The sequence below is a fragment of the Ostrinia nubilalis genome, chromosome 10 (genome assembly GCF_963855985.1).
Source record: "Ostrinia nubilalis chromosome 10, ilOstNubi1.1, whole genome shotgun sequence".
Classification (NCBI taxonomy): domain Eukaryota; kingdom Metazoa; phylum Arthropoda; class Insecta; order Lepidoptera; family Crambidae; genus Ostrinia; species Ostrinia nubilalis.
Genome location: NC_087097.1, coordinates 16,504,306 through 16,531,388, shown reverse-complemented (window position 1 = coordinate 16,531,388; position 27,083 = coordinate 16,504,306). Strand labels below are relative to the sequence as shown.

Sequence of the window (27,083 nt, the reverse complement as noted above, 5' to 3'; positions counted from 1 at the left end):
TGGCTCACTTGTTGCAGTTAGCTGAACTGTCAAAAAAGCATTAAAAAGTCAACAATTTATTTCTTAAAACTACGTTTTAAACTTTTAACAATATGTCTTAACCACAGCTGCACAGGTTTTGACTTTAATACATCCTAAAATTTGTATTTATTTTTTGAATTATGGTGTCAATTATAGGTAGTTTGTGCGTTTGTAAGTTACAAGTCTCACTTGACATTCTATGATACCGACCGATTCATTTACATTCTTGTTTGGAGTCTTTGGAGATAAGTTTCTGAAGAAATGTAAATTGATGTTAATTTGTATAAATTGTTAATTGAGTAAACGTGTTGGAAGTTATCAGAGGACCAAGTAAGTTGCCGTTGTTTACACATTAATTAGGTGCACTCATTTTTAATTGTCCAATAGGCTATCTGAACGTAAACTGAAGCTTGAACCGATGTTATTGGAACGTTGTGTCAACAATTGATTCTATATTCTGGTATTCTCCTTGTGTATTTAACTATCAGTTTACATTGAACCACTGTTCTGCATCAGTTTGCATACACTTGTGTAGTGAAGTTATTGTTGGTTTTAGCCACTATTATCTGACTTTAAGGGTATTATAATACAATCTGAACACTAGTAGTACATCATATTTTCCAATATGAACTATAAATGTATGTTATGTTTCATTATTTAGTTGAAACTGAAATGTGACTGGTTATTTCATCTTTATTTTTTTCTAAAGATGTACCAACAGCGGTGATGTCGTCGGTCCACTGTGTGGTGGTGTGGGAGTGGCAGAGTGGCGGCCAGTGGCTGCCGCACACGCCTGCAGTGACGCGCACCCTGGAGCGAGCCCACGCTAAGAAGCTGACGAGGGTTGTATTAGCAGATGCCGATCCAGCGCTCAGAGGGCACTATGTCAATTTGAGAACACTTACACAATGTTTGGATACTCCAGGTTAGTTTAATACCTACAAAAATGTAAATGTTGAAATTGATTTGTGCAATATCTAATCTAACAGTAGAATAATTTATTGATAATAATTGGTGACTGGTAATGAGTGAACATGAGTTTTGAGAAATCATAAAGAGACAACTTTAATTACTAATTAACACTAAACAAACAAGGTACATTAAATATTGTATTCATTTGGATGCAGATATGCATTATGCAGTGCTCCAGACAATTTAAAATATCTAGTTTTCTTTTCCACAAGAGATGCAGTGAAAGATTATGATACTTTTAACATTAATCAATTTATTGTAATCTATCAATCAGTATGGAAGCATTGATTTATGTATTACGCACACCAAATACACTCGGCATCAAATAAATCACACCTCCCGCAACAAGCACTTCTCAAACGTATGCATCCCCACTTCCCACCAACATTGGTTGCATTTGAAAGCCTAGTTCTAACCTTCATTTCATTAAAGGAAAGGTTTTTATCCCAAAAATGTGTTTTTAGAAGGATCCAGAGTCACTTCTTCAAAAAATTGGTAGTTACGCTTGAGCCAACTTTTATGGCTATAAAACTGTTAAGTTGGGATTAATCGCTATCCATCTGTTAAAAAAGACACGTAAGATCATTATTTGGTTCTATAACCACAAAAATTGGTGTAATTGATCCCAGAGGTGAGCCCCAAGTAAGGCCTTTTTTCATGTGACATTTATGGTACCTGTTAATTGTTTTGTTAAAAATAAAATGTGTTTTTCTTTAAGTTTATTTATTGGGCTTTCAAATAACACCAATATTGTTGGGGCACCATGATTATGTCAGAAGAAAATCTTTAAAGTTCGCGTCGCGGAAGGTGCGATTTATTTGATGTTGAGTATAGTAACATTACAGTTTTTTTTTTAACTTTGTTGAGACATGGTGTGCATTATGACCTCAATAGCATTTCTTTTTGCAAGGTTATCAGGGTACTGAAACACTAAAAACTATGTTTACACAAATCAAATTGGTTTTTATCTAATCAAAATGTAGAATGTAATTTTTGTTTTGAATGATTGATTTCTAGTAATTGAGCCCCCGGGGTCTGCAGACCACAGGTTAAGAAACACTGGTTTAGAGCATAACTGAGCAACTCAGCGCCTGAGGTATGGGGGTGGCATGCGAGGGTGTTTTAGTGACATCAAACATCAACGACACTTCAGCTTCTTCTCAAAACAAAAGTCTTCGAGCAGTGTGTGTTGCCAGTGTTGATTTATGGATCTGAAACGTGGTCGCTTATTATGGGCCTCATAAGAAGGCTCAAGGTCACCCAAAGGGCGATGGAGCGGGCCATGCTTGGAGTTTCCCTGCGTGATCGAATCAGAAATGAGGAGATCCGCAGGAGAACCAAAGTGACCGACATAGCTCGCAGAATTGCTAAAACCAAGTGGCAGTGGGCGGGGCACGTAGCTCGTAGAGACGATGACCGTTGGGGCAGAAAAGTTCTCGAGTGGCGACCACGGGCTGGAAGACGTAGCGTGGGCAGGCCTCCTACTAGGTGGAGCGACGATCTTGTAAAGGTCGCGGGAAAAGCCTGGATGCGGGCAGCGCAGGACCGTGCATTGTGGAAAACCTTGGAGGAGGCCTTTGTCCAGCAGTGGACGTCATTTGGCTGAAACGAACGAACGAACTTCAGCTTCAGTCTTGAATGCTCCGTCACATCATATGTCAGTGTCACTCCCATCCCATACCTCAGGCACTGACTTAAATCAGTTACATGCTACACCTATGTGAAATGTGTACCTAACCATAGCTGGGCACCGTTAATCAAATAGTTAACTTCGTTAATCGTTAAACCGTTAATAAAAAAATTAACTTCGTTAAACGTTAAAACGTTATATTTCGCAAGATTTAACGCAAGTTAACGTTAATCGTTAATCCGTTAACATGATAATAAAACGAAAAAAAATGTATGAAAGGTTCAAATAATTTCGAAAGCTTGTATCGCGCATGGAATTTATTTCCTCTTTTATGTTTGCGCTACCTGTTAGCTTTCGAAATTATTTGAACCTTGCATAAGTACAATTATTTTTTTCGTTTTTGTACAACTCCATTTCAGAATAAAAGCCTGTTTTTAAATTTAATATTATAATTTGATTTTACACTTTTTATTATTAGTAGGTATCTCAATCTCAGAGCCTTGGTTCAATTACAATACAATTTAGCACCAAAGTGCTCAAACAAAAAGACAAATCCAACTAACCCAAACTCGATAAGTTTCCACCGTTTCGTTTAGGAATTCCTATGGCCACCTCCTGACTCCATCATCAGGAGCCTGGACATCATCTAGTACTAAAGTGCTCGAAAAGACAAATCCAACGAACCCAAATTCGATGCGATGCCGCCGTTTCATTTAGGAGTTCCTATGGCCACCTCCTGACTCCACCATCTGACCAGCTCAATGGTACCATAACATTGCATTGTCATTGTACTTACATAAGTATACTAAATTTCAGCTCAATCGGTTGAGGAAAACTGATCATAAATTCAGTTGTAAAATTTGTCCCGGCCAGTAGAATTATATTTTAAATCGGAAATAATTCCTACAAAAGATTTTATTGCTTTAATGGCTTCATTGGTTGCCCATTAAGAATCTCCTAGGTTTTCGACTTCGACTGAGTTGTGCTTAAGTGGTGGGGGTAACCTAAAAAGCGCCCCCAAAGGGGCGCTTTTTAGGTTTTCCGGTTATACCGCCTAAAGGACTTACCCTATCGAAAAGTGGTCTTCCTGACGGGTGAAGGGCATTTAATCCTGCATTAAATAAGACCAAATTCATATGTTTTGGACAAACCGTTCTCGTGCAAATGTTCGGCAAAGTAGAAAATATGTGTATAATTAATGACCCTCTCCACGTCCAATAGCTCGTCACCCGTAGGCTCCCAAGCCTTGTAAAGGTCCGCCTTAACCAGCGTATCCCTGTCAAGGCTCACGAGTTGGATTCGCTTATCCTTGTTCGTCCCAGCCGTTCCTTAACTGCGGTTGCTGTACCACTTCCTGGCACTCTCCTGAACGACTCTGTGTTACCTAATGTAGCTGCCCCTCTTTCTTGTACCCTTCTGTACGATTGCATTGCTTAGCCATATGCCTGGTCCAAGGCTCGACGCCACAAAATCAACTTCGTAAGAAAATAGTTTAAATACTATTTTCCGTGCTTGCAACATTTTTTTTTACTGCTTCGCCTCTATTGGTCGTAGAGTGATTGTATATATTTCTATAGCCTGCCTCAATTTATGAGCTATTCAACACAAAAATAATTATTTCAATCAAACTAGTAATTCTTGAGATTTAGCGCGTTCAAACAAACAAACAAAAAACTCTTCAGCGTTTTAATATGAACTTGTTGTTGTTGATTTTTGGCGTCGAACCTCAGACCAGGCATACGGCTAGGCAACGTAGTCGTGCAGGAGGATACAAGGAAGAGGGGCAGCCACAGTAGGTAACACAGAGTCGTTCAGGTGAGTGCCAGGAAGAGGTGCAGCAACCGCAGTTAAGGAACGGCTGGGACGAACAAGGATAGGCGCATCCAGCTCGTAAGCCTTGATAGGGTTACACTGGTTGAGGCGCTCCTTTTCAAGACTTGGAAGCCTGCGGGTAACGAGCCATTGGACGTGGAGAGGGTCGTTAATTATACACATATTTTCTACTTTGCCGAACATTTGCACGAGAACGGTTTGTTCAAAACATATGAATTTGGTCTTATTTAATGCAGGATTAAATGCCCTTCAACCGTCAGGAAGACCACTTTTCGATATGGTAAGTCCTTTACGCGGTATAACCGGAAAACCGAAAAAGCTCCCCTTTCGGGGGCCCCCACCACTTAAGCACAACTCCGTCGAAGTCCAAAACCTAGGAAAACGGTCAAAAACGGTCTTTGTGGGCAACTAATGAAGCCATTAAAGCACTAAAATCTTTAGTATGAATTATTTCCGATTTAATTCAATTTTGTGTTTAATTCTACTGGCCTAACAAGTTTGTAAATAAATAAATAAATAAACAATATCATTTTCTATATCGTTTCGTTAGTGATCTGGTTACAGAAACTGTTGTTTTGGGTTCTGGAAGTTCTGGAAGCCCGAACGTACTTGTCAGAACGCGTTTTTCTAGCTTTTTTAAGCGTGCCTGCTGTATCTTTTTGGTAAATAGTAGGTACTGGATTAACGATTAACGGACTTAGGATAGTTTAACGGAAGTTAACGAGTCCGTTAACATTTTTTAAAGTTAACTTAAAAGTTAATCCGTTAATAGAAATGTTAACTTCGTTAATTAACGATTAACGGATTAACGAGTTAATGCCCAGCTATGTACCTAACAATGTAATATAATTTGTCTAGTTGCAAGAGCAACTCTTCAAATTGATTTGGTGTCATTGAGAATACTTTCTGGGGGTCGCATCGTTGGCGAAAAGAGTCCTTGTGATCCCCTCGACAGTTACATTCAGGCTAAGAACTCACGGCGCGATTTTTACCCGCGCCCGCGACGGTTGCGGGCCCGCGGCTTCTATAGAATGTAGATACATAAGTAAACTAGCGGCTGCCCGCGACTTCGTACGCGTGGATCCCGTTTTACCCCCTTCCCGCTTTTCTGTTGAAATTTTTCCTGAATTTTCTTTGCTATAAACCTCACGGAGCCCGAGACCTTTCCAACGAATGCAAAACCGTGGAAATCGGTTCGTGCGTTCTGGAGTTATAGCGTTAGGGAGGAAAACCCGACTTATTTTTATATAGTAGATATGAAGTGTGCGCGGTTGTATGCGGGTCCCGCTGATCCCTTCTTGCGATTATCGCCCGCTACGTTTGTGGGCGTTGATCGGCAGCTGCGTAACCGCGCAAATAACCTGTCCCGTGAGTTTTGAAATAAAACCGCAATTCCACAACGGTCGCGGGCGCGGGTGAAAATCGCGCCATGAGTTCTTAGCCTCACCGAGCGGTTGGGTGTCGGCAGAGGGCGGGTCGGCGGAGTGCCTGGTGCGGCGCTCGTGCTACGGCGTGGGCTCGCCGGCCGGGCGCGGCGTGCGCTGGGAGTGGGCGCGCTTCACCGCCGCGCCGCACGCCGCCGAGCTCAACTACGAGCCGCTGCCCATGGAGGTGCGTACAGCGACTGGCTGGTGCTCGGAGAAACTACATCACAGACCTGAGCCCCGATTACGGTAATTTTTAACGTCAACAATCCAGACACGCTTCTCGATTCTGCGATACGATTGGTCGTTCAACAGCGTACGTCAGCTGTTTTGACCAATCGTATCGCAGAATCAGAAACGCGTCTGGATTGTAGACGTTATAAAAGTTACCGTAATCGGGGCTCTGTAGGCCTAAGATGCGCGCCGCGATAAGCGGTTATCACGCCATTTTGTCGATTTTGCCCATACATTTTGACGTCGATAAACGTTATCACGGCGCGCATCTTAGGCCTACTGATTTATCTGTGGCCTAATTCACGTATCAAACTTCAACGACATGCAAGCGATTTGATCGCTGGTGTCACTTTTCGTATTCACGTACTAATCGCCCGATTTTGTTTCGATTTCGTTTTTATGCGTATTCGATCGTGCCTCTGTGGTATTCACCTATTGTCCATTTTGAAGCCCAAACGTTAAAAATTACAAATCGCTGAGTTGCAATCCTATCGAGTTTTCTATTGAAATGACACGTGAATACGTACCTACTTAAGAATGTTTTTCAATAGGACGACTTCTAAACGTCAACGACATTTTGACTGTTTCAAAATACGTGAATGAAGGTTTTCGCGAATGAAAAATCCGCCGGATGGCAATACGTAGACGCGAGGTCCAAATGATTGGTTATTTTTGACATGACATTGACAGATATGTCAAAATTCACCAATCACGCAGCAGTCAGACCCCACATCCACGTCCCACCATCTAGCGGATCTTTCATTCGCGAAAACCCTCATTAGAGCTCTGATCTACCTGGCCCGGTGGATTGCGTCTTACACATGGCAAGCAAGGATCCTAATATTCCACTTTACTGTCAGATGCAATGCGTGGTGGAGGAGGCGTGGTGCGGCGGCGCGGAGAGCGTGGCGGCGGGCGGCTGGGCGCTGAGCGTGGCGCGCATGACGGCGCGCGCCGGCGGCCACGTGCGCCTGCTCCGGCGCGCGCCGCAGCCGCCCTACCCGCTCACGCGCCAGGCGCCGCAGGAGCCCGGTGAGTCTACAGTCACCTGGCGCATGACGGCGCGCGCCGGCGGCCACGTGCGCCTGCTCCGGCGCGCGCCGCAGCCGCCCTACCCGCTCACGCGCCAGGCGCCGCAGGAGCCCGGTGAGTCTACAGTCACCTGGCGCATGACGGCGCGCGCCGGCGGCCACGTGCGCCTGCTCCGGCGCGCGCCGCAGCCGCCCTACCCGCTCACGCGCCAGGCGCCGCAGGAGCCCAGTGAGTCTACAGTCACCTGGCGCATGACGGCGCGCGCCGGCGGCCACGTGCGCCTGCTCCGGCGCGCGCCGCAGCCGCCCTACCCGCTCACGCGCCAGGCGCCGCAGGAGCCCGGTGAGTCTACAGTCACCTGGCGCATGACGGCGCGCGCCGGCGGCCACGTGCGCCTGCTCCGGCGCGCGCCGCAGCCGCCCTACCCGCTCACGCGCCAGGCGCCGCAGGAGCCCGGTGAGTCTACGGTCACCTGGCGCATGACGGCGCGCGCCGGCGGCCACGTGCGCCTGCTCCGGCGCGCGCCGCAGCCGCCCTACCCGCTCACGCGCCAGGCGCCGCAGGAGCCCGGTGAGTCTACAGTCACCTGGCGCATGACGGCGCGCGCCGGCGGCCACGTGCGCCTGCTCCGGCGCGCGCCGCAGCCGCCCTACCCGCTCACGCGCCAGGCGCCGCAGGAGCCCGGTGAGTCCACGGTTACAATATAACCTGCCGGGCTAGGATGCGCGCCGTCATGAAATCTTATCGATGATTTTAGACGAAAAATGTAGGATAAACGCTTATCACGGCGCGCATCCTAGGCCTACAGGATGAGATGTGTGAAAACCCCTGATTTCAGAGCCCAGAATATTTCAACAGGTTTTTATTTATTTATTTATTTCCACACACATTATCACTATCTTTACAGGTACTTAAAACCTAATGCGATAGCATAACTTAATCTAGGTAGGCTTAATAATAACTTAAAAACTAACCATACAGTATCTATTTACATTTTATAACTAATAATACCCAAAGCCATTTTGTCCTTGTGAATTCACTCAGAGAACACGCAAACACGTCCACTTGTTCCGCTATCAAGTTAATAGTGCGCAAGGCGCGCGTGCAGTGTTGCCAGTAGGGTCTTGTCAGAAAAACAGATTCGTACTAACATCTTTCATCTTCGACTCTTAATTAGATAAAATTCATACAAAGTGTTATTATTAATGAAAATTCATTAGAAAACATCAACATTTTGAAAGTTAATTCTACAAATTCGAAAAATCACCAAAAAGTAACCTTTTATTAGTGTAACCTAAAAGTAACCAATGCAGTTCAAAAATCACCTAAAAGGTTACAAAAGTAACCTTCTGGCAACACTGCGCGCGTGAGCGGCGCCTCGGCCAGCTGGTTGGTCTGCGCGTGCGGGAACGCTATAAAAGTAAAGTTTTTTTTATACCCGGACAACAAATAAAACTCCACTCGAACGCTCCCCGGACCTTTAAATTAAAACAAATCCGGGGAAACCCGGATGGCAAGCCTAGGTGAGTCAGATGCTGAGCGTGGCGCGCATGACGGCGCGCTGCGGCGCTCTTTGCCTGAAGTCTACGCGATCGTTGATGCGTGCGATCTTATTGCCAGAGTGAATTGGAATATTATAACATGGGCGTTACGTTTCAGGGCTTTTTTAAATGTTTAATTTTGATTTAGTTACCTACTTATTATTTCGTTTGAGACGTCCAAGATTTCGGCGATGTCTTGTTTATCAGCGATTTATACTGCTGTACGAAACGCATGTTCCGTTTCTCACTTATATTTGTTCAGCTGTTGTTCTGCTAGCATTTTGAGACATTTAAAATTTATATTGTTGTAGGCAATGGGTTAAATTACAACGAAAAAAAAATCACAAGCGGATCGTTTTGTAAATTTTTTGAAACTTAGGTTATGATAAAAGTGAACAGAAAAAAAAAATGTTACGGAGAGATAGTCGTATCACAATACCTAGATCTAAAAATACAGTTCTTTCTTTACATTGAACGAAAATAGGCATTTCAACATTTGACATACATAGCAAATATATCTGTAACATCTGCGAGTCGCATTTGGTATAAAATCCATAAATTCACGTGAATGACGCACAACATCAAAAACGTGCCGCTGCGTCTGTCCGTCTCTTATTAACAATGAAGTTCAGTTCAGCGCTCACGTCCACGGTGCTGTTATTATTTTGCTGCAACAGCGGTCGATCGTTTCTGCACGAGCTCCTGCCGCGCTCCGCTCTGCTGAGCGAGGATGGAAGATTGGATTGGATCGGCCTCGCCGCCAAGTACGGCTTCCCGGACGCCGAGGAGCGAGACGTGATCACCGAGGACGGGTACATCCTGGCGCTGTACCACATCCCGGGCGACCCGCGGCGGCCCGCGCTGCTGGCGCACGGGAACAGCTTCTCGGCCTACAGCTGGCTGCTGCGCGGCCGCCTGTCGCCGGCGCTCGCGCTGGCGCGCCGCGGCTGCGACGTGTGGGCCGTCAACTTCCGCGGCGCGCTCGAGTCCCGCCGCCACGTCGCCCTCGACCCGAAGCTGCAGAAGGACCGCTTCTACAACTACTCCTTCTACGAGCAGGGGGTCCACGACTTGCCGGCGACCATCGATTATATCCTGAGAGAAACCCGGCAGAAGCGGCTGCTCGCGATCGCTCACTCGACCGGCGCGGCCAATTTCTTCGCGATGGCGGCGGAGAAGCCAGAGTACAACGAGAAAATCGAGGCGCTGATATCGCTCGGGCCGGTGGCCTTCCTCGGACACGCGAGAGGGCTCGTCGGCTCGCGGCGCGCCGTCGACGCGTTCACCGAGTTCGAGGTGGCCACCACCGCCACGAACGAGTTCGACCGGCAGTGGCCCGTCTTCAACGAGACGTGTCTCGGGCCCGACGGGTACGGGGTCTGCGTGGAGGGGCTGATGTTCGAGGCGTTCGGGCCCGACCCGAGGGGCTTCGAGCCGGAGTTCGCTTCCACATTTTTCGGGCACTACCCCGACGGGAGCAGCAGGAAGATGTCGGATCACCTGATTCAGCTGTCGAGGTCGGGCAAGTTCGCCAAGTACGACTACGGGGCAGAGAGGAACCTGGCGACGTACGGAGTGGCGGAGGCGCCGGAGTTCGCCTTGAGGAATGTGTCGATGCGGGTGGCGCTGCTGGTGGGCGCCGGTGACTTCCTGGCGCCGCCGCGGGCCGGCCGGCGCCTGCTACGAGCGCTGCCCAACGTGTTCCACTACCAGGAGCTCCCGTACCCGTCGTTCAATCACCTCGACTTCGTGATGGGAAGGTTCATGCCGACCAACTTGTATCCGCACTTATTGAAACTTGTGGAGCAAATTATATGGAATTAAATATTGTATATTAAGTATGTGTTAGCAAATAAAATTATTAATATTGGCGTTCTGTATGAATATGCTAAAATATATTTTTGTTTTATTTTTAATTCCTTAAAAATCAGTCCTATCAAATTTCCGATCCACCTATTTAACATTATAGTTAAAGTAGGTTGGGTTTAAACAATATTTGAAGAGTAGATACGTGCCAATATAAATACACGTGACGTTATAGCGTCTTTACCTTGTAACATTACACCATTGTTTTTATTCATACTATGAATCATAGCCGCGACACCTCTATAGACAGACTTAAGTTTGATTTATTATTGTATGAAAATTAAGTTCCAAATTTATTTTTATTTTATTTTTTCACTAGGACAACCAACAAGACAAACACGCATACATGGAAATGAATTACTATAACTAAAAGTGCTTAGAACCATAGCTGGGCACCGTTAATCAAATAGTTAACTTCGTTAATCGTTAAACCGTTAATAAAAAAATTAACTTCGTTAAACGTTAAAACGTTACATTTCGCAAGATTTAACGCAAGTTAACGTTAATCGTTAATCCGTTAACACATGATAATAAAACGAAAAAAATAATTGTATGCAAGGTTCCAAATAATTTCGAAAGCTTGTATCGCGCATGGAATTTATTACTCATTTATGTTTGCCTTCGAAATTATTTGAACCTTGCATAAGTACAATTATTTTTTCGTTTTAGTAGGTACAACTGCATTTCAGAATAAAAGCTTGTTTTTTAAAAAAACCGGCCAAGTGCGTTTCGGACTCACGCACAAAGGGTTCCGTACCATTGATTTATGAAATTAAAATTATTATTTTTTTAATTTAAGTTTAAGAGGTATTAAAAAAAACTGCTTACTAGATCTCATTCAAAACAATTTTCGTTGATAGTTTTTATAGTAATGTACATCATATTTTGTTATTTTTTTAGATTTTTCATTTTCTTATTTTAGAAGTTAGAGGCCCCCCCCCCTTTTTTCCACTTTGGAAGCGTCTGTCACGCAAACTATTCGGTTTAGAAAAAAAAAATTTTAGAAACCTCGATATCATTTTTGAAGACCTATCTATATATAGATACCCCACACGTACGTATGTGTGTGATGAAAAAAAAAAATTTAGTTTCAGTTCTAAGTATGGGGAGCCCCCAATATTTATTATTATTTTTTTTATTTTTGCATCAAAATCTTAGTGCGGTTCACAGAATACTGCCTACCAATCGACCTACCAAGTTTCAACAGTATAGCTCTTATAGTTTCGGAAAAAAATGGCTGTGACATACGGACGGACAGACAGACAGACATGACGAATCTATAAGGGTTCCGTTTTATGCCATTTGGCTACGGAACCCTAAAAAGTTTAAAACACTTTTTAGTAGTATTTCAATCTCAGAGCCTTGCTTCAATTACAATACAATTTAGCACCAAAGTGCTCGAAAAGACAAATCCAGCAAACCCCAACTCGATAAGTTTCCACCGTTTCGTTTAGGAATTCCTATGGCCACCTCCTGACTCCATCATCAGGACCCTGGACATCATCTAGTACTAAAGTGCACAAAAAGACAAATCCAACGAACCCAAATTCGATGCGATGCCGCCGTTTCATTTAGGAGTTCCTATGGCCACCTCATGACTCCATCATCAGACCAGCAATGGTACCATAACATTGCATTGTCATCGTACTTACATAAGTATACCCAGCTTAATCGGTTCAGGAAAACTGGTCTTAAATTCAGTTGCAAGAGTTGTCCCACACATACAAACAAGTGTCGTTAGTGATCTGGTTACAAAAACTGTTGTTTTGGGTTCTGAAAGTTCTGGAAGCCCGAACGTACTTGTCAGAACGCGTTTTTCAGCGTGCCTGCTGTATTTTTTTGGAAAATAGTAGGTACTGGATTAACGATTAACGGACTTAAGATAATTTAACGGAAGTTAACGAGTCCGTTAACATTTTTTAAAGTTAACTTAAAAGTTAATCCGTTAAGGCTTGGTATTTCTGCTAAAGTAGGTATTTCGCGCTGTCAAAATCTGCGCGCGCAATACTTCGCTGAAGACAGCGCGCCAAAGAGCTCTCGCGGCTACAAAGTATAGAAATACGCAGTTTAGAAATACGCAGTTGGTTAGGTTAGGTTGACTTCCTTCCGTTCAAGCGTCACACTCACAGCACTTTCTAATACAAATCATATCCAAGTGATACAAATTAAAACAACTTTCAAAATTTTTGGGAATATATTTTAGAATCGAATAAATATCTAAATATATAAAAGGAGAAACTGACTGACTGACTGACAGATCAACGCACAGCCTAAACGGCTAAACGTAGGCACTTGAAATTTGGAAGGGACGTAGTTTAGGTACCGTAGAGGTGCGCTAAGAAAGGAATTCCCGAAATTACCACGGGAACGGGAATTAGCGGAAAAATCCTTTTGTATGAAAAATCTAAACCGCTTAAGTTAGATGCTTGAAATTTGGTGTGCAGGTACCTTAGTAAACTTAAAGCTTAGGTACAACAGGATATCGTAAAATTCCCACAGGAACGGGAGTTGGCGGGAAAAAACATATGTATGAAAAAATCTAAACTGCGTAAGATAGACGCTTGAAATTTCGCATGCAGGTACCTTAGTAAACTTAAAGCTTAGTTACAACAGGATATTGCAAAATTCCTACGGGAACGGGAGTTAGCGGGAAAAACATTTGTTTGAAAAAAATCTAAACCGCTTAAGATAGATGAAGGGGATAAAACGGGATCCACGCGTACGAAGTCGCGGGCGGCCGCTAGCTATCATCTAATCTAAATATATAAAAGGAGAAACTGACTGACTGACTGACAGATCAACGCACAGCCTAAACGGCTAAACGTAGGCACTTGAAATTTGGAAGGGACGTAGTTTAGGTACCGTAGAGGTGCACTAAGAAAGGAATTCCCGAAATTCCCACGGGAACGGGAATTAGCGGAAAAATCCTTTTGTATGAACAATCTAAACCGCTTAAGTTAGATGCTTGAAATTTGGTGTGCAGGTACCTTAGTAAACTTAAAGCTTAGGTACAACAGGATATCGTAAAATTCCCACGGGAACGGGAGTTACCGGGAAAAAACATGTGTATGAAAAAATCTAAACTGTGTAAGATAGACGCTTGAAATTTGGCATGCAGGTACCTTAGTAAATTTAAAGCTTAGGTACAACAGGATATCGTAAAATTCTCACGGGAACGGGAGTTAGCGGGAAAAAGCATATGTATGAAAAAATCTAAACTGCGTAAGATAGACGCTTGAAATTTGGCATGCAGGTACCTTAGTAAACTTTAAGCTTAGTTACAACAGGATATTGCAAAATTCCTACGGGAACGGGAGTTAACCGCTTAAGATAGATGAAGGGGATAAAACGGGATCCACGCGTACGAAGTCGCGGGCGGCCGCTAGCTATCATCTAATCTTCTAAATATATAAAAGGAGAAACTGACTGACTGACTGACAGATCAACGCACAGCCTAAACGGCTAAACGTAGGCACTTGAAATTTGGAAGGGACGTAGTTTAGGTACCGTAGAGGTGCACTAAGAAAGGAAATCCCGAAATTACCACGGGAACGGGAATTAGCGGAAAAATCCTTTTGTATGAAAAATCTAAACCGCTTAAGTTAGATGCTTGAAATTTGGTGTGCAGGTATCTTAGTAAATTTAAAGCTTAGGTACAACAGGATATCGTAAAATTCCCACGGGAACGGGAGTTAGCGGGAAAAAACATATGTATGAAAAAATCTAAACTGCGTAAGATAGACGCTTGAAATTTGGCATGCAGGTACCTTAGTAAACTTAAAGCTTAGTTACAACAGGATATTGCAAAATTCCTAAGGGAACTGGAGTTAACCGCTGAAGATAGATGAAGGGGGTAAAACGGGATCCACGCGTACGAAGTCGCGGGCGGCCGCTAGCTATCATCTATCTATCTATATAAATAAAAATGAATTGATGTTCGTTAGTCTGATTATAACTCTAGAACGACTGGGCCGATTGAGCTGATTTTGGTTTTAAAATGTTTATCGTAGTCCAGGTCTAAACGGTGAGTAAATACGCGCGCGATATTGTTTTTCTGTGACAGACAAAATTCCACGCGGGCGAAGCCGCGGGCGGAAAGCTAGTAGAATATAACTGCCAAAGTAAACACGGTTCAAAGAGGCGTGGCGTCACCCGACCTTCCGGAAGTTCCGCGCCGGCTAAAAGAATTTCAAGATTACGTCACCCGACCTATCGGTAGATCCTCGGGAGCTTGAGCGATTGGAAAAACATTTTATGATCAGTTATGTTACTCGTAGTAGCGATTATTTAGAGCTTGGATAATAAATTATAGTTGTTGCAATTCACAAAGCTTTGCATGTGGTTAATTACATTAATCAGTACACGCATCAATTTTGTTCAGTCTTATTGTTTATTAATAAATAAAAATATCATACTAAAATTGCATACATATTTGTTTGTATTTGTCTGGGTGTTTTCTTTCCATAATTTATGTATAACATATGTACGGGGTAGGGTTTCTGCTCGAGCTTTCTCGAACTCGAAAAAACTAATAATGTTCACCTACGAGTATGCTATAGGTATTTCATTATGTTTGTATAACTGACTGATTTTTTTTTGTTAACTATTTGTTAGTTTAGGTACTCGTAAATACGTTTATTCAAGTCGTTATCTTTAAGTTTAAAAATTTATTTAAAAGGTTTTTTTTTTTGTAAATGTAGGTTTAGTATCGTAATTTTTCAATTAATTTGTACTTGACGTGTTCTTTGGAAAACAAGTAATTCAATTGGAGCTCCAGATATTTATGGTTATTAATCCTTAAAGTACACGCGACTTTATGACTTTTGTTCCTTTAGTTAATTACTAAGTTATAAATTATCCTACTAATATTATAAATGCGAAAGTTTGTGTGGATGTCTGGATGTTTGTTACTCTTTCACGCAAAAACTGCTGAACGGATTTTGTTGAAACTTTACAGTATTATTGATTATAACCCAGACACATTATAACATTAATAAAAACCCGTGTTTTTTATTAAATTTCAACCGATTTCAACAGTTTTAATTAAAAGACTCGAGACCCGAGAAAACTCGAGACTTTGGCCTCGAGAATTCCCGAAACTCGAGAAAAAAAATAAGTCGAGAAATCAGAAACCCTAGTACGGGGCTCTGTATCGAAAATCACTATGAGCAATAAGCATCACACACGGTTACCTGGAGTGCATTACCGCAGCAAATAGCTTGCCATCTTAAATGAACGGTATAATATCGAGGTTTCGTCAGTACAGTTGCGAACAAAGGTGTTTGTGTAGTGTAGTTGAGTTGAGAGGTCAGATTATTGAAATAATAAAACGAACATTTTATTTTTTAAATACATTTTAAAAATAAGTTACATTACAGATAACAATGAGAGGATGACATTGCAAGGTGGTGCCAGTCCAGTCTTAAATCCGTTGATATATGCTGCATCTGCCATGTTTTTGGCTAAAAGATTCTTCTATCTTGCAGTTTAGACTTTTATTACAGACCTCAGACAGTATTTTTGGAAAACTTTTACGCATGGTGGAGGAAGGGACGCTCTAGAGACTCAAGTCTAGAAGGAGTCACATGAACTCCAAGTTTTAAATCCGTTGACATCTGCTGCATCTGCCATCTTTTTGGCTAGAAGATTCTTCCATCTTGCAGCGTAGACCTTTAGCTACAGACCTTAGACAGTATTTTTGTGAAAATTCTTACGCATGGTGGAGGAAGGGACGCTCTAGACACTGAAGTCTACAAGGAGTCACATGAACTCCAGTTTTAAATCCGTTGACATCTGCTGCATCTGCCATCTTTTTGGCTAGAAGATTCTTCTATCTTGCAGCTTAGACCTTTAGCTACAGACCTTAGACAGTATTTTTGTGAAAATTCTTACGCATGGTGGAGGAAGGGACGCTCTAGAGACTCAAGTCTACAAGGAGTCATATGAACTCCAGTTTTAAATCCGTTGACATCTGCTGCATCTGCCATCTTTTTGGCTAGAAGATTCTTCTATCTTACAGCTTAGACCTTTAGCTACAGAACTTAGACAGTATTTTTAATTATTTATTTGTGTCAGTGTGCTCTTCTAAAGAGTGTAAGACGATTGTATGTAGGTACTATTAAAATGTAATTTTAACTCATTGGTTTTGTCTCATATTTGAGGAATGTACTATGTATCATGAGTAGAGTCTTCGTTTAAAAGGTTGCGAACGATTTAAATTTCAATAGGTAGACAAAATTGATAATTTTTAATTATCAAAAATTTAAGCTTTCTCCAGTAACACTGATATTATTATACTGTGACTCATCAAAGTCATCATTGTCAAAAATATTGACAAATCGCGAACTGTCACGGCCATAAAACTGACACGCGTCCGTCCTCCGTAAGCGCCACCGCGCGACTGATTGAGATTGTCCAAGCCGTCATGGACGATTTTTTCCACATTTTTTAACATAGTAACTAAATAAGACGCAATATAAAAATTTCATCCGTTAAAAGCCCTCAAGTTATTTCTGAACTTTAGTTTAGTAAAAGATTTAGAATCTCAAATCGCTTATTTTAAAAATAAAACCATAAATAGAAAACGAATAGAGGTAACTTTGGGAATTTATTCTATCGAGTCAACTTCATCAAATCGTGTTTCCATCCGTTAATAGCCCTCGAAAATATCCTCAACTATGCCCAATAAAAATCTTAGCCTTTAATTTTACTGTTTAGTACCTCAAAAATGAAAAATGAAAACCTCATTTTCGCCATTTTCTCTGCTACCCGGCCTTAATAGAAATGTTAACTTCGTTAATTAACGATTAACGGATTAACGAGTTAATGCCCAGCTATGCTTAGAACTAAGTGTTGTCTTAATTAGAGGCTGCCACGGCATGCAATGTGGACTGTTGCAAAAAAAAAAACTAACAAATAGAAAGGCAGTGACTAGTTATTTGTTATTTAATTTTAATCAATTTTCAAGTAAGATAACGTCAACAAACGTACTCTCTTTTATATTCCACCGGGACACCGTGGCGGCGCAACCAGTCGCCGTTACCAACAAAATGTATACAGCTTTGCGCAACCAAACGGACACCAGGCGAGTAACTCTCTATAGAGCTGTATACATTTTGTTGGTAGCCGGCGACTGGTTGCGCCGCCATGGTGTCTCGGTGAAATATAGCCCTAAGGAGTATTCAGTCATGTTTAAATTCCGTCTCGCAGCGCGGCGGCCGCGCATCCCTCAGCAACACACGGGCTCGAGCGTGCAGTCGGTACAGTCGGCGCAGTCGGCGCAGTCCATGCCGGCCGCGCCCGCGCCGCCGCCCGCGCCCGCGCCGCGCCGCGCCGGCGCCCGCAGCGCCTCGCCGCGCGACCGCAAGCCCGGCCTGGCCCGGCAGATCTTGCACAACCTCAACATATTCAGTGAGTGTCTTTATGCGACAAATCCCACCTCCACCCATGGTTCTTCCTGCCTCACGGGCTTCACGGCGTACGAACCGAATCTCGGGAGTAGAAGTACTTGCTCTGAGCTCCTTTCCCCGGGCGCTTTGCTTGACTCCCTACAAGTTTCTTTGATCCATGTCCCTTCTCTTAGTCAATTGTCCCTCACGAAAAACCCACCACCACCCATGGCCATTCCAACCTTCTGGTTATAACTGGCCGAATCGCGGGAGATGCACGCGGAACTGCGTCTGCCGTGCAGGTTGCACTCTGCCGCGCGCAATGCTAAGTTCTTTGTTGTAGTCTTTGTCCCTATGAAGCGACTCTCCCAGTTTTGGGGCTGCTACTACACAACGGACAATCTAGGCGTGCTAATAGTGAAAGATTATAGATTTTGGCTCTGTTTCATTACGTCAAAATGATCTCCAGGTAACAGCAACAAGCCCCCGGCCGCTCCCGTGGAGCACAAGGCGCCGCGAGACAGCGCGGCGGAGCAGAAGCAGTGCGGCGAGCCCGAGTGCGGCAGCACGCGCTCGGGGCGCCGCCACAGCGTCGACACCGTGTCCACGTACCTGAGCCACGAGAGCAAGGACAGCCTGCAGGTACACTGTAGCGAGACACGGCGGGTACACTGTCTGTAGCGAGACACGGCGGGTACACTGTCTGTAGCGAGACACGGCGGGTGCACTGTCTGTAGCGAGACACGGCGGGTACACTGTCTGTAGCGAGACACGGCGGGTGCACTGTCTGTAGCGAGACACGGCGGGTGCACTGTCTGTAGCGAGACACGGCGGGTGCACTGTCTGTAGCGAGACACGGCGGGTACACTGTCTGTAGCGAGACACGGCGGGTGCACTGTCTGTAGCGAGACACGGCGGGTGCACTGTCTGTAGCGAGACACGGCGGGTGCACTGTCTGTAGCGAGACACGGCGGGTACACTGTCTGTAGCGAGACACGGCGGGTGCACTGTCTGTAGCGAGACACGGCGGGTACACTGTCTGTAGCGAGACACGGCGGGTGCACTGTCTGTAGCGAGACACGGCGGGTGCACTGTCTGTAGCGAGACACGGCGGGTGCACTGTCTGTAGCGAGACACGGCGGGTACACTGTCTGTAGCGAGACACGGCGGGTGCACTGTCTGTAGCGAGACACGGCGGGTGCACTGTCTGTAGCGAGACACGGCGGGTGCACTGTCTGTAGCGAGACACGGCGGGTGCACTGTCTGTAGCGAGACACGGCGGGTGCACTGTCTGTAGCGAGACACGGCGGGTGCACTGTCTGTAGCGAGACACGGCGGGTGCACTGTCTGTAGCGAGACACGGCGGGTACACTGTCTGTAGCGAGACACGGCGGGTACACCGTCTGTAGCGAGACACGGCGGGTACACCGTCTGTAGCGAGACACGGCGGGTACACCGTCTGTAGCGAGACACGGCGGGTACACTGTCTGTAGCGAGACACGGCGGGTGCACTGTCTGTAGCGAGACACGGCGGGTACACTGTCTGTAGCGAGACACGGCGGGTACACCGTCTGTAGCGAGACACGGCGGGTGCACTGTCTGTAGCGAGACACGGCGGGTACACTGTCTGTAGCGAGACACGGCGGGTACACCGTCTGTAGCGAGACACGGCGGGTGCACTGTCTGTAGCGAGACACGGCGGGTACACTGTCTGTAGCGTGCGAGACAGCGCGGCGCTTACATTTTTTGTAGCGTGCGAGCGGCAGTCGAGGTCTTTTTTATGGCGCTCGTGAAACGGCACAGCCTTCTTTCTCTCTCTGCACCTCTACAGCTCCGATCACATGTTAGGATTGTGCAATGTATTTGACAAACGGCGCCAGAAACTAAGACACTGTTCTTAGTTTCTGGCGCCGTTTTATCAATATCCAATATTTTTTATATCAAATCGTAATACACTGCAAATGGAATCCCCGTTATTTTAATATCTTTAAACATTGCTATATGTCTTTTTTTAAACCAAGTGTCTTTCTGGCAACAGCAAGGGTCCGTGGGCGAGCTGCTGAACTGCAGCGCGGGCAGCGACGACGTGTTCGACGCGCCGCGCGCGCCCGAGCCCCCGCCCACCTCCGACGGAACTATTGTCGGTGAGTTGGTCGACATTATTGTCTTCTGTCTGTAATATACCAACAACTGCAGTTGTGGGGTCACTGTCTCAGTGTACCGAGGCTGACCCGTTGTCTGAGATGAGCGACGGAACCCGACATGAAGCGACGTGACGTAATGTGACCAATACGTAACATGACACGTGATTACGTAGACCAATTTTATACAACAAATTACATACTTGATATTTTTGTATCGAGATGCATTGCTATTTCGCGTTTGTTTTATCTAGCTAGGACAATGGGAGAGGTGATATCCACGTGACATTTCGTGGGTCGAATCACGAAAAGACGTAACTGATTTTTGTAAATTTTACAGGAACGAAATTTATAGAAAATTTTAAGTATGGAAAAATGCATTTCGGGCCCTTTTTAACTGTCAATACTGGCTTCCTGACAAAGAATTCAGTTACGATCTTTTGTGAGGTTTTTATAACTGGTTTGTTTAACTCAATATCATCATTTTGTTAGATAAGCCTTTTCGCGATATGACCCACGATTTGATCCTAATTCTGAGGTGGAATAGGCTAGTTTCCTAAAAAAAATTGTTTTAATCCGTCATGTTTAATATCAAAAAATATTGGACACATATAATATTTTTATTTGTCAATCTAACAAATAATTACATAGTTATGGTGCGTTGAAGTTCCGCACGACGTCACAAAGCGCGGCACTTTTATGCAAGCATTGACGTCACGGGCCTCTTCTTATGAACTTTGGCGCGCTTTATCTCTTTAAATTTTCATTAGTTTGAAAAAGTGAAAAGTACGTGTAGAGTATTTTTTGATAAGTTAACTGACGGACTAATTAAAACTCTTGCTTTTTGACCCAGGAAACATCCCTATTGTGTAAAGCAATCGTAATCATTTGACAGTTCATAACGTACGATAAAGTAAGTCAGTTAAACAAAGCGTTTGACAGAATAATCGTACGTTATGAACTGTCGTTGCTTTACACAATTCCACCTCTGTTTTGCTAACTTATCTATGTGCGCCAGGCTCGGACAGCGCGGCGGCGAGCGTGTGCGGCTGGGTGCGCGCGGAGGCGTGCCCGCAGTGGGGCGCGCTGTGCCCCGCCTGCCTGCGCGCGCTGCGGGGCCCCGCCCCTGCCGTCGCGCTGACTCGCTGCCAGCACATGCTGCACCTGCACTGCCTCAACACGCAGCTGGAGCGCCTGCGGGCGGCTGGCGTGAGTCTAATTAAATGTTTTATGAACGTTGTGCGGAGGCGGGCCCGCAGTGGGGCGCGCTGTGCCCCGCCTGCCTGCGCGCGCTGCGGGGCCCCGCGCCCGCTGTGGCCCTGACTCGCTGCCAGCACATGCTGCACCTGCACTGCCTCAACACGCAGCTGGAGCGCCTGCGGGCGGCTGGCGTGAGTCTAATTACATGTTTTATGAACGTTGTGCGGCTGGGTGCCCGCAGTGGGGCGCGCTGTGCCCCGCCTGCCTGCGCGCGCTGCGGGGCCCCGCGCCCGCTGTGGCCCTGACTCGCTGCCAGCACATGCTGCACCTGCACTGCCTCAACACGCAGCTGGAGCGCCTGCGCGCCGCTGGCGTGAGTCTAAGGCCCAGAACAGACGGTGAAACGCAACTGCAACGAAACTGCAACTATCTGAAGATTTTGATGAATGAAACTGAAACTGAAAGTTTCAAACTGGTCGCGTCATGTGTGGTCTCTCAACGGACGTTATGGCAGAAACTTAGATGCAACTCAAGAGTAACTAGCAGTTGCAGTTGTGTTTCACCGTCTGTTCTGGGCCTAATCAATTTTGTCCAATTTGAACCAATATTTCGTACTTCACACCACGAGGTGGACCGACGACATCATAAAGGTAGCAGGGAAGCGCTGGACGCAGGCCGCTACCAATCGATCAACATGGAAAGCATTGGGGGAGGCCTATGTGTTGCTGGCAGTTTGGCCAGCAATCCTTTTTGATAATTGTTTATGGTTTTTTACTTTTTTTTAATATTGTTTTTTTTTTGAAGTTGCCTTTTGTACTCTCTCGTGTTAATGTTTTGAGCTGCAATATACCTACTGTTTTGGCCCTTTTTTGGAGTTTCCTTGCTTCTAGCATATTAATATCACCACCGGCAGGCCTATCCACCTAATACAGTCCACTCCATCGTTTTTAACACTATGTTCAGCAGTGGACGTTCTATGGCTGAAATGTTGATGATGATGATCTCGTACTTGTGAACGACAAAATAAAATAACAGGACCAGAAACTTGCGCGGGTGTCTGATTCCTACGTTGGACCAGACCTGCATTCCGCGGGCGCTTACATGCCATGCCATGCTGAACTGGTCACACTACTAGCTCAGTAGCTCGTGCCGGTAAACGCTGCATTAGCCAACTCGACATCTGAAGCGTCTGTTCAACCAGACCTCCACTGGGCTGAGCGGCTGCCTCGTCCCGACAAAATGTAGCTCAATCCACAGCGACGAAATTTGCTTCGCAACGTGTCGTGCCTCAGGTTGAATTCGAGTCTCCATTTGAGCAACCGCGTGTCGAGGTGGTTGTTCGACCCGAGTCTGTCTCTAGTGCAGCGGTTTCCAAACTTATTTTGTCTACTGCCCACTTTGAGAATAAATTCTTTTTAGCGCCCCCATTTGTAGTCGAGGGTCGAGTGCTCAGTCGGTGTCTAAGAAACCTAGTAAATGACGCCTCCCAAGCCTCTACACAACGTCCCGATTTTTTTTCTGGGTCTCTTACCGCCCCCCTTTAAGCCTGTAGCGCCCACAAGGGGGCGTTATCGCCCACTTTGGGAAAGACTGCTCTAGTGGAGTTCGAGCTTACTTGAGCAGCCTCAGTCTGCCTCAAGAAGAGGCTGCTCAAGTGGACACGAGGCTTACCATTACCACTATAATCATGTTGACGTGTTTTGTCTTTACGCAGGAGGCGCTATACATCGAGTGCCTGGTGTGCGGGCGCGTGTACGGTCGCTCCGAGGGCGCGGGCGCGGGCGCGGGCGCGGGCGGGGAGGGCGGCGCGCAGCCGGCCGGCAGCATGGCGTGGAGCCTGCAGCCCACGCCGCTGCCGCCCTACCCGCACTGCTCGTCGATACTCATCACTTACAGGTGTGTTGTGAACACGATATCTCGGAGCATCCTCGGCTGTCAACTACTAAGTCCGGTCGCCGAGCACGTAGAATTTCGTCCAATGACCCCAAGCTACCCATCCTTATCGATGCGCTCGCACACTCACTGCGCCCCCCGTCGTAAAGTCGTGACAGCAATATAATTACGCGGGAGCGATAAGGATGGGTAGCTTGGGGTCATTGGACGAAATTCTGCGTGCTCGGCGACCGGACTTTACAAATACATTTTGTAGTGGTTGTTTCGAGCATTTCTTTTCACATTTTTTTTTAACTTCGGAAAATGCCTTTCGCATAACCATTAGTCAATACTTTCCCATTTCCTCTCGTATACTCTTGGGGTCTACAGAGGGAGGGGCGGTGTCTTCCGGATAATGAAACAAAACCACGAGTTACTGTCCTAACTTGGGCATTGGTCCGTGGCTCCTTCTCAAGCTATGGTACCAAGTGAGTCTCTCCAGCTTCGAGGGGTCCACCATTCTCCTCCTCTGGTTGTTTTTATAGAGGTTTTTTGGCCCGCTATAGCGGATTACCGTCTGCTCTATGCCGTTGCTAGGAGCTTTCCATTAGGCTCAGTTCACATGCAGTATCATTAACTCTAATGCTTGTAGCTTCCAGTCGGGGCGGCAGGGCCCGCGGCACCCGGCGCCGGGCGCGCCCTACTACGCCGTGGGCTTCCCGCGGCACACGCTGCTGCCCGACACGCCGCTCGGACGCCAGGTAACAGACATTCACTTGTAGCTTCCAGGCGGGGCGGCAGGGCCCGCGGCACCCGGCGCCGGGCGCGCCCTACTACGCCGTGGGCTTCCCGCGGCACACGCTGCTGCCCGACACGCCGCTCGGACGCCAGGTAACAGACATTCACTTGTAGCTTCCAGGCGGGGCGGCAGGGCCCGCGGCACCCGGCGCCGGGCGCGCCCTACTACGCCGTGGGCTTCCCGCGGCACACGCTGCTGCCCGACACGCCGCTCGGACGCCAGGTAACAGACATTCACTTGTAGCTTCCAGGCGGGGCGGCAGGGCCCGCGGCACCCGGCGCCGGGCGCGCCCTACTACGCCGTGGGCTTCCCGCGGCACACGCTGCTGCCCGACACGCCGCTCGGACGCCAGGTAACAGACATTCACTTGTAGCTTCCAGGCGGGGCGGCAGGGCCCGCGGCACCCGGCGCCGGGCGCGCCCTACTACGCCGTGGGCTTCCCGCGGCACACGCTGCTGCCCGACACGCCGCTCGGACGCCAGGTAACAGACATTCACTTGTAGCTTCCAGGCGGGGCGGCAGGGCCCGCGGCACCCGGCGCCGGGCGCGCCCTACTACGCCGTGGGCTTCCCGCGGCACACGCTGCTGCCCGACACGCCGCTCGGACGCCAGGTAACAGACATTCACTTGTAGCTTCCAGGCGGGGCGGCAGGGCCCGCGGCACCCGGCGCCGGGCGCGCCCTACTACGCCGTGGGCTTCCCGCGGCACACGCTGCTGCCCGACACGCCGCTCGGACGCCAGGTAACAGACATTCACTTGTAGCTTCCAGGCGGGGCGGCAGGGCCCGCGGCACCCGGCGCCGGGCGCGCCCTACTACGCCGTGGGCTTCCCGCGGCACACGCTGCTGCCCGACACGCCGCTCGGACGCCAGGTAACAGACATTCACTTGTAGCTTCCAGGCGGGGCGGCAGGGCCCGCGGCACCCGGCGCCGGGCGCGCCCTACTACGCCGTGGGCTTCCCGCGGCACACGCTGCTGCCCGACACGCCGCTCGGACGCCAGGTAACACGGCATTCACTTGCATTATATTGCATTTGTTGTCCTGAAGTGGTAATGTGGTAAGAAGTTTCTTGATTTGAAAATCATATATTGTTTTAATTGTTCATGGTCACTAACATAATTATTATTACTAACGGGATTGCTACCATGTACCTTAATTGTGAGTTTCTGATATCTTGGTACTGTTGCAAGCGCCATGGTCACGGAGTAAGTGTTGTGTCAGGCCTGGCTCACTCCGCGCGGTACATCCGATAATTACCTACAGCGAAGCGCCCCGCCGGCGGGTATTATATCAGTCGAGTGTCACGCGCGCGCTCGTCAGGACGCTGGCGTGCGTTGTAGTATGATTATAATTCTATGATCGAAGTATTATTTAAAAATGGACATAAAGAGAAAGAAATATTGTGCGGCGTTCGGGTGTTTAAATTCGCAAAGTAATCTACCGGATTTATCTTTTTTTTTCGCTTCCCAAAGATGCTGAAAGGTATGTTGGCCATGTAGGTAATCAATAATATGGACATTAATACTAATATCTGGACATAATAATATTTAATACTTATTCTTATTATGTAGGTAATATGACATTCTAAGACAATTATTTATGTATTTAATTTTTGATTTTATTTGACTGATTTGTTATCGTTTTACTTGACAATTGTACACAATATTGACATTTTTAATTGATATTATTTGCACGATTGTACCTATAACTTGTTGGCGCGTTGGATTTTCTGTAAGCCTTCAAGCAGCCTTCTAGAATAAATAAATAAATAATTCTTAGGATAGTATAGGAACCTAACCTACTATGACTACTGCTCAGAATGCGTTCGTTCGTTTCAGCCAAATGACGTCCACTGCTGGACAAAGGCCTCTCCCAAGGTTTTCCATAATGAATGCATACTTACCTACTTACGTACCTCATTACAAATAAGTAGATTAATTATTTTTTCACTAGACAGCAACCCTAACAGCGTAAGAAGAGTTCAGAGGCACGCGATAGAAAGAGACAAAACTTGTAGGTGAATAAAATTGTAGGTACGTAGTGCTGTGCGAGCTGAATTCCACTGTATCGCGTCGTAGCAAGACTCGCATTTATTTAAATCGTCTTGCGGAGTAATCCTTCTGTACCTGTACTATTACTTATTCTGTGGTTGTGTGTCGAGAACAGTTGCGAAAAAATAGTGAGTTAGTGATCAGCGGTACGGGAGGCAATCGTAATAAAAGACTGCGAAAGAGGGTAGACCGATATGTCTGCCCTTAACATCTCACCCGCAATTTCCTTCAGTTATTCCGTGACTATGGCACTTGCAACAGTGCCGAAATATCAGAAACTCAAAATTAAGGTAAGTACATGGTAGCTATCTCGTCAGTAATAATAATTTTGAAAATCATATTTTTGAATTTTAATGGACGTCATAACGTCACGTTTATAAAGTATTTTACCTCTGTGAGGTATTGATAAATGGTTATCAGAATATTTTTTAAGTCAAAGTTATAAATTGTACGAGCTATTCAATGTTGACACGCATGATAACCGCGCAATTCCTGGTGGTTCTCATTAGCGAGGCACTGATGCGATATCCGTGTACTTAAAGTTTGATGAAATTGTTTGAGAACTGCGGGCAACCGTGCGATTATCGCTGCGTCTGAACCAGGCCTAAGACAAACATCGTGCTTAGGTGCTGTCAGCGCTGCGCAGCCTATGGGCAGCCGGTCTCCTATTCGGCGTGTGCGCGTCACAGACGACAGGCCGCGAGCACGTGGTGGCGTGGCGCGCGCCGCCGCCGCCCGCCGCCGCCGCCCACTACCCCGCGCCCGCCGCCGCCGCCGACGCCGCGCTACACGCCGCCCTCGCCCGCCTCCACGCGCTCATGCCCGAGGCACGGTGACACAACACCACTGTGCTATGGTAAAGCCTGCTCCGTGAGCACGTAGAATTTTCTCCAATGACCCCAAGCTACCCATCCTTATCGCTCGCGCGTAATTATGTTGCTGTCGCGCTCGCACACTCACTGCGGGCGCCCGTCGCACAGTCGCGACAGCAATATAATTACGCGCGAGCGATAAGGATGGGTAGCTTGGGGTCATTGGAGAAAATTCTACGTGCTCGCAGACCAGACTATAGCCGCAA

General features: G+C 46.5%; 1 protein-coding gene across 1 annotated transcript; it reads left to right on the top strand.

Moving 5' to 3' along the window:
• Nucleotides 1-26,712, top strand: LOC135075486 (protein deltex). The gene is given in 12 exon segments (XM_063969925.1): nt 1-351; nt 731-946; nt 5,925-6,067; nt 6,975-7,830; nt 17,763-17,963; nt 18,411-18,583; nt 19,980-20,085; nt 21,101-21,327; nt 21,330-21,473; nt 22,997-23,178; nt 23,807-24,955; nt 26,632-26,712. Coding segments are annotated over 10 exon segments (2,361 nt in total). The 5' UTR covers nt 1-351; nt 731-747; the 3' UTR covers nt 23,937-24,955; nt 26,632-26,712.
• The last annotated feature ends 371 nt before the right edge of the window (nt 26,713-27,083 follow it).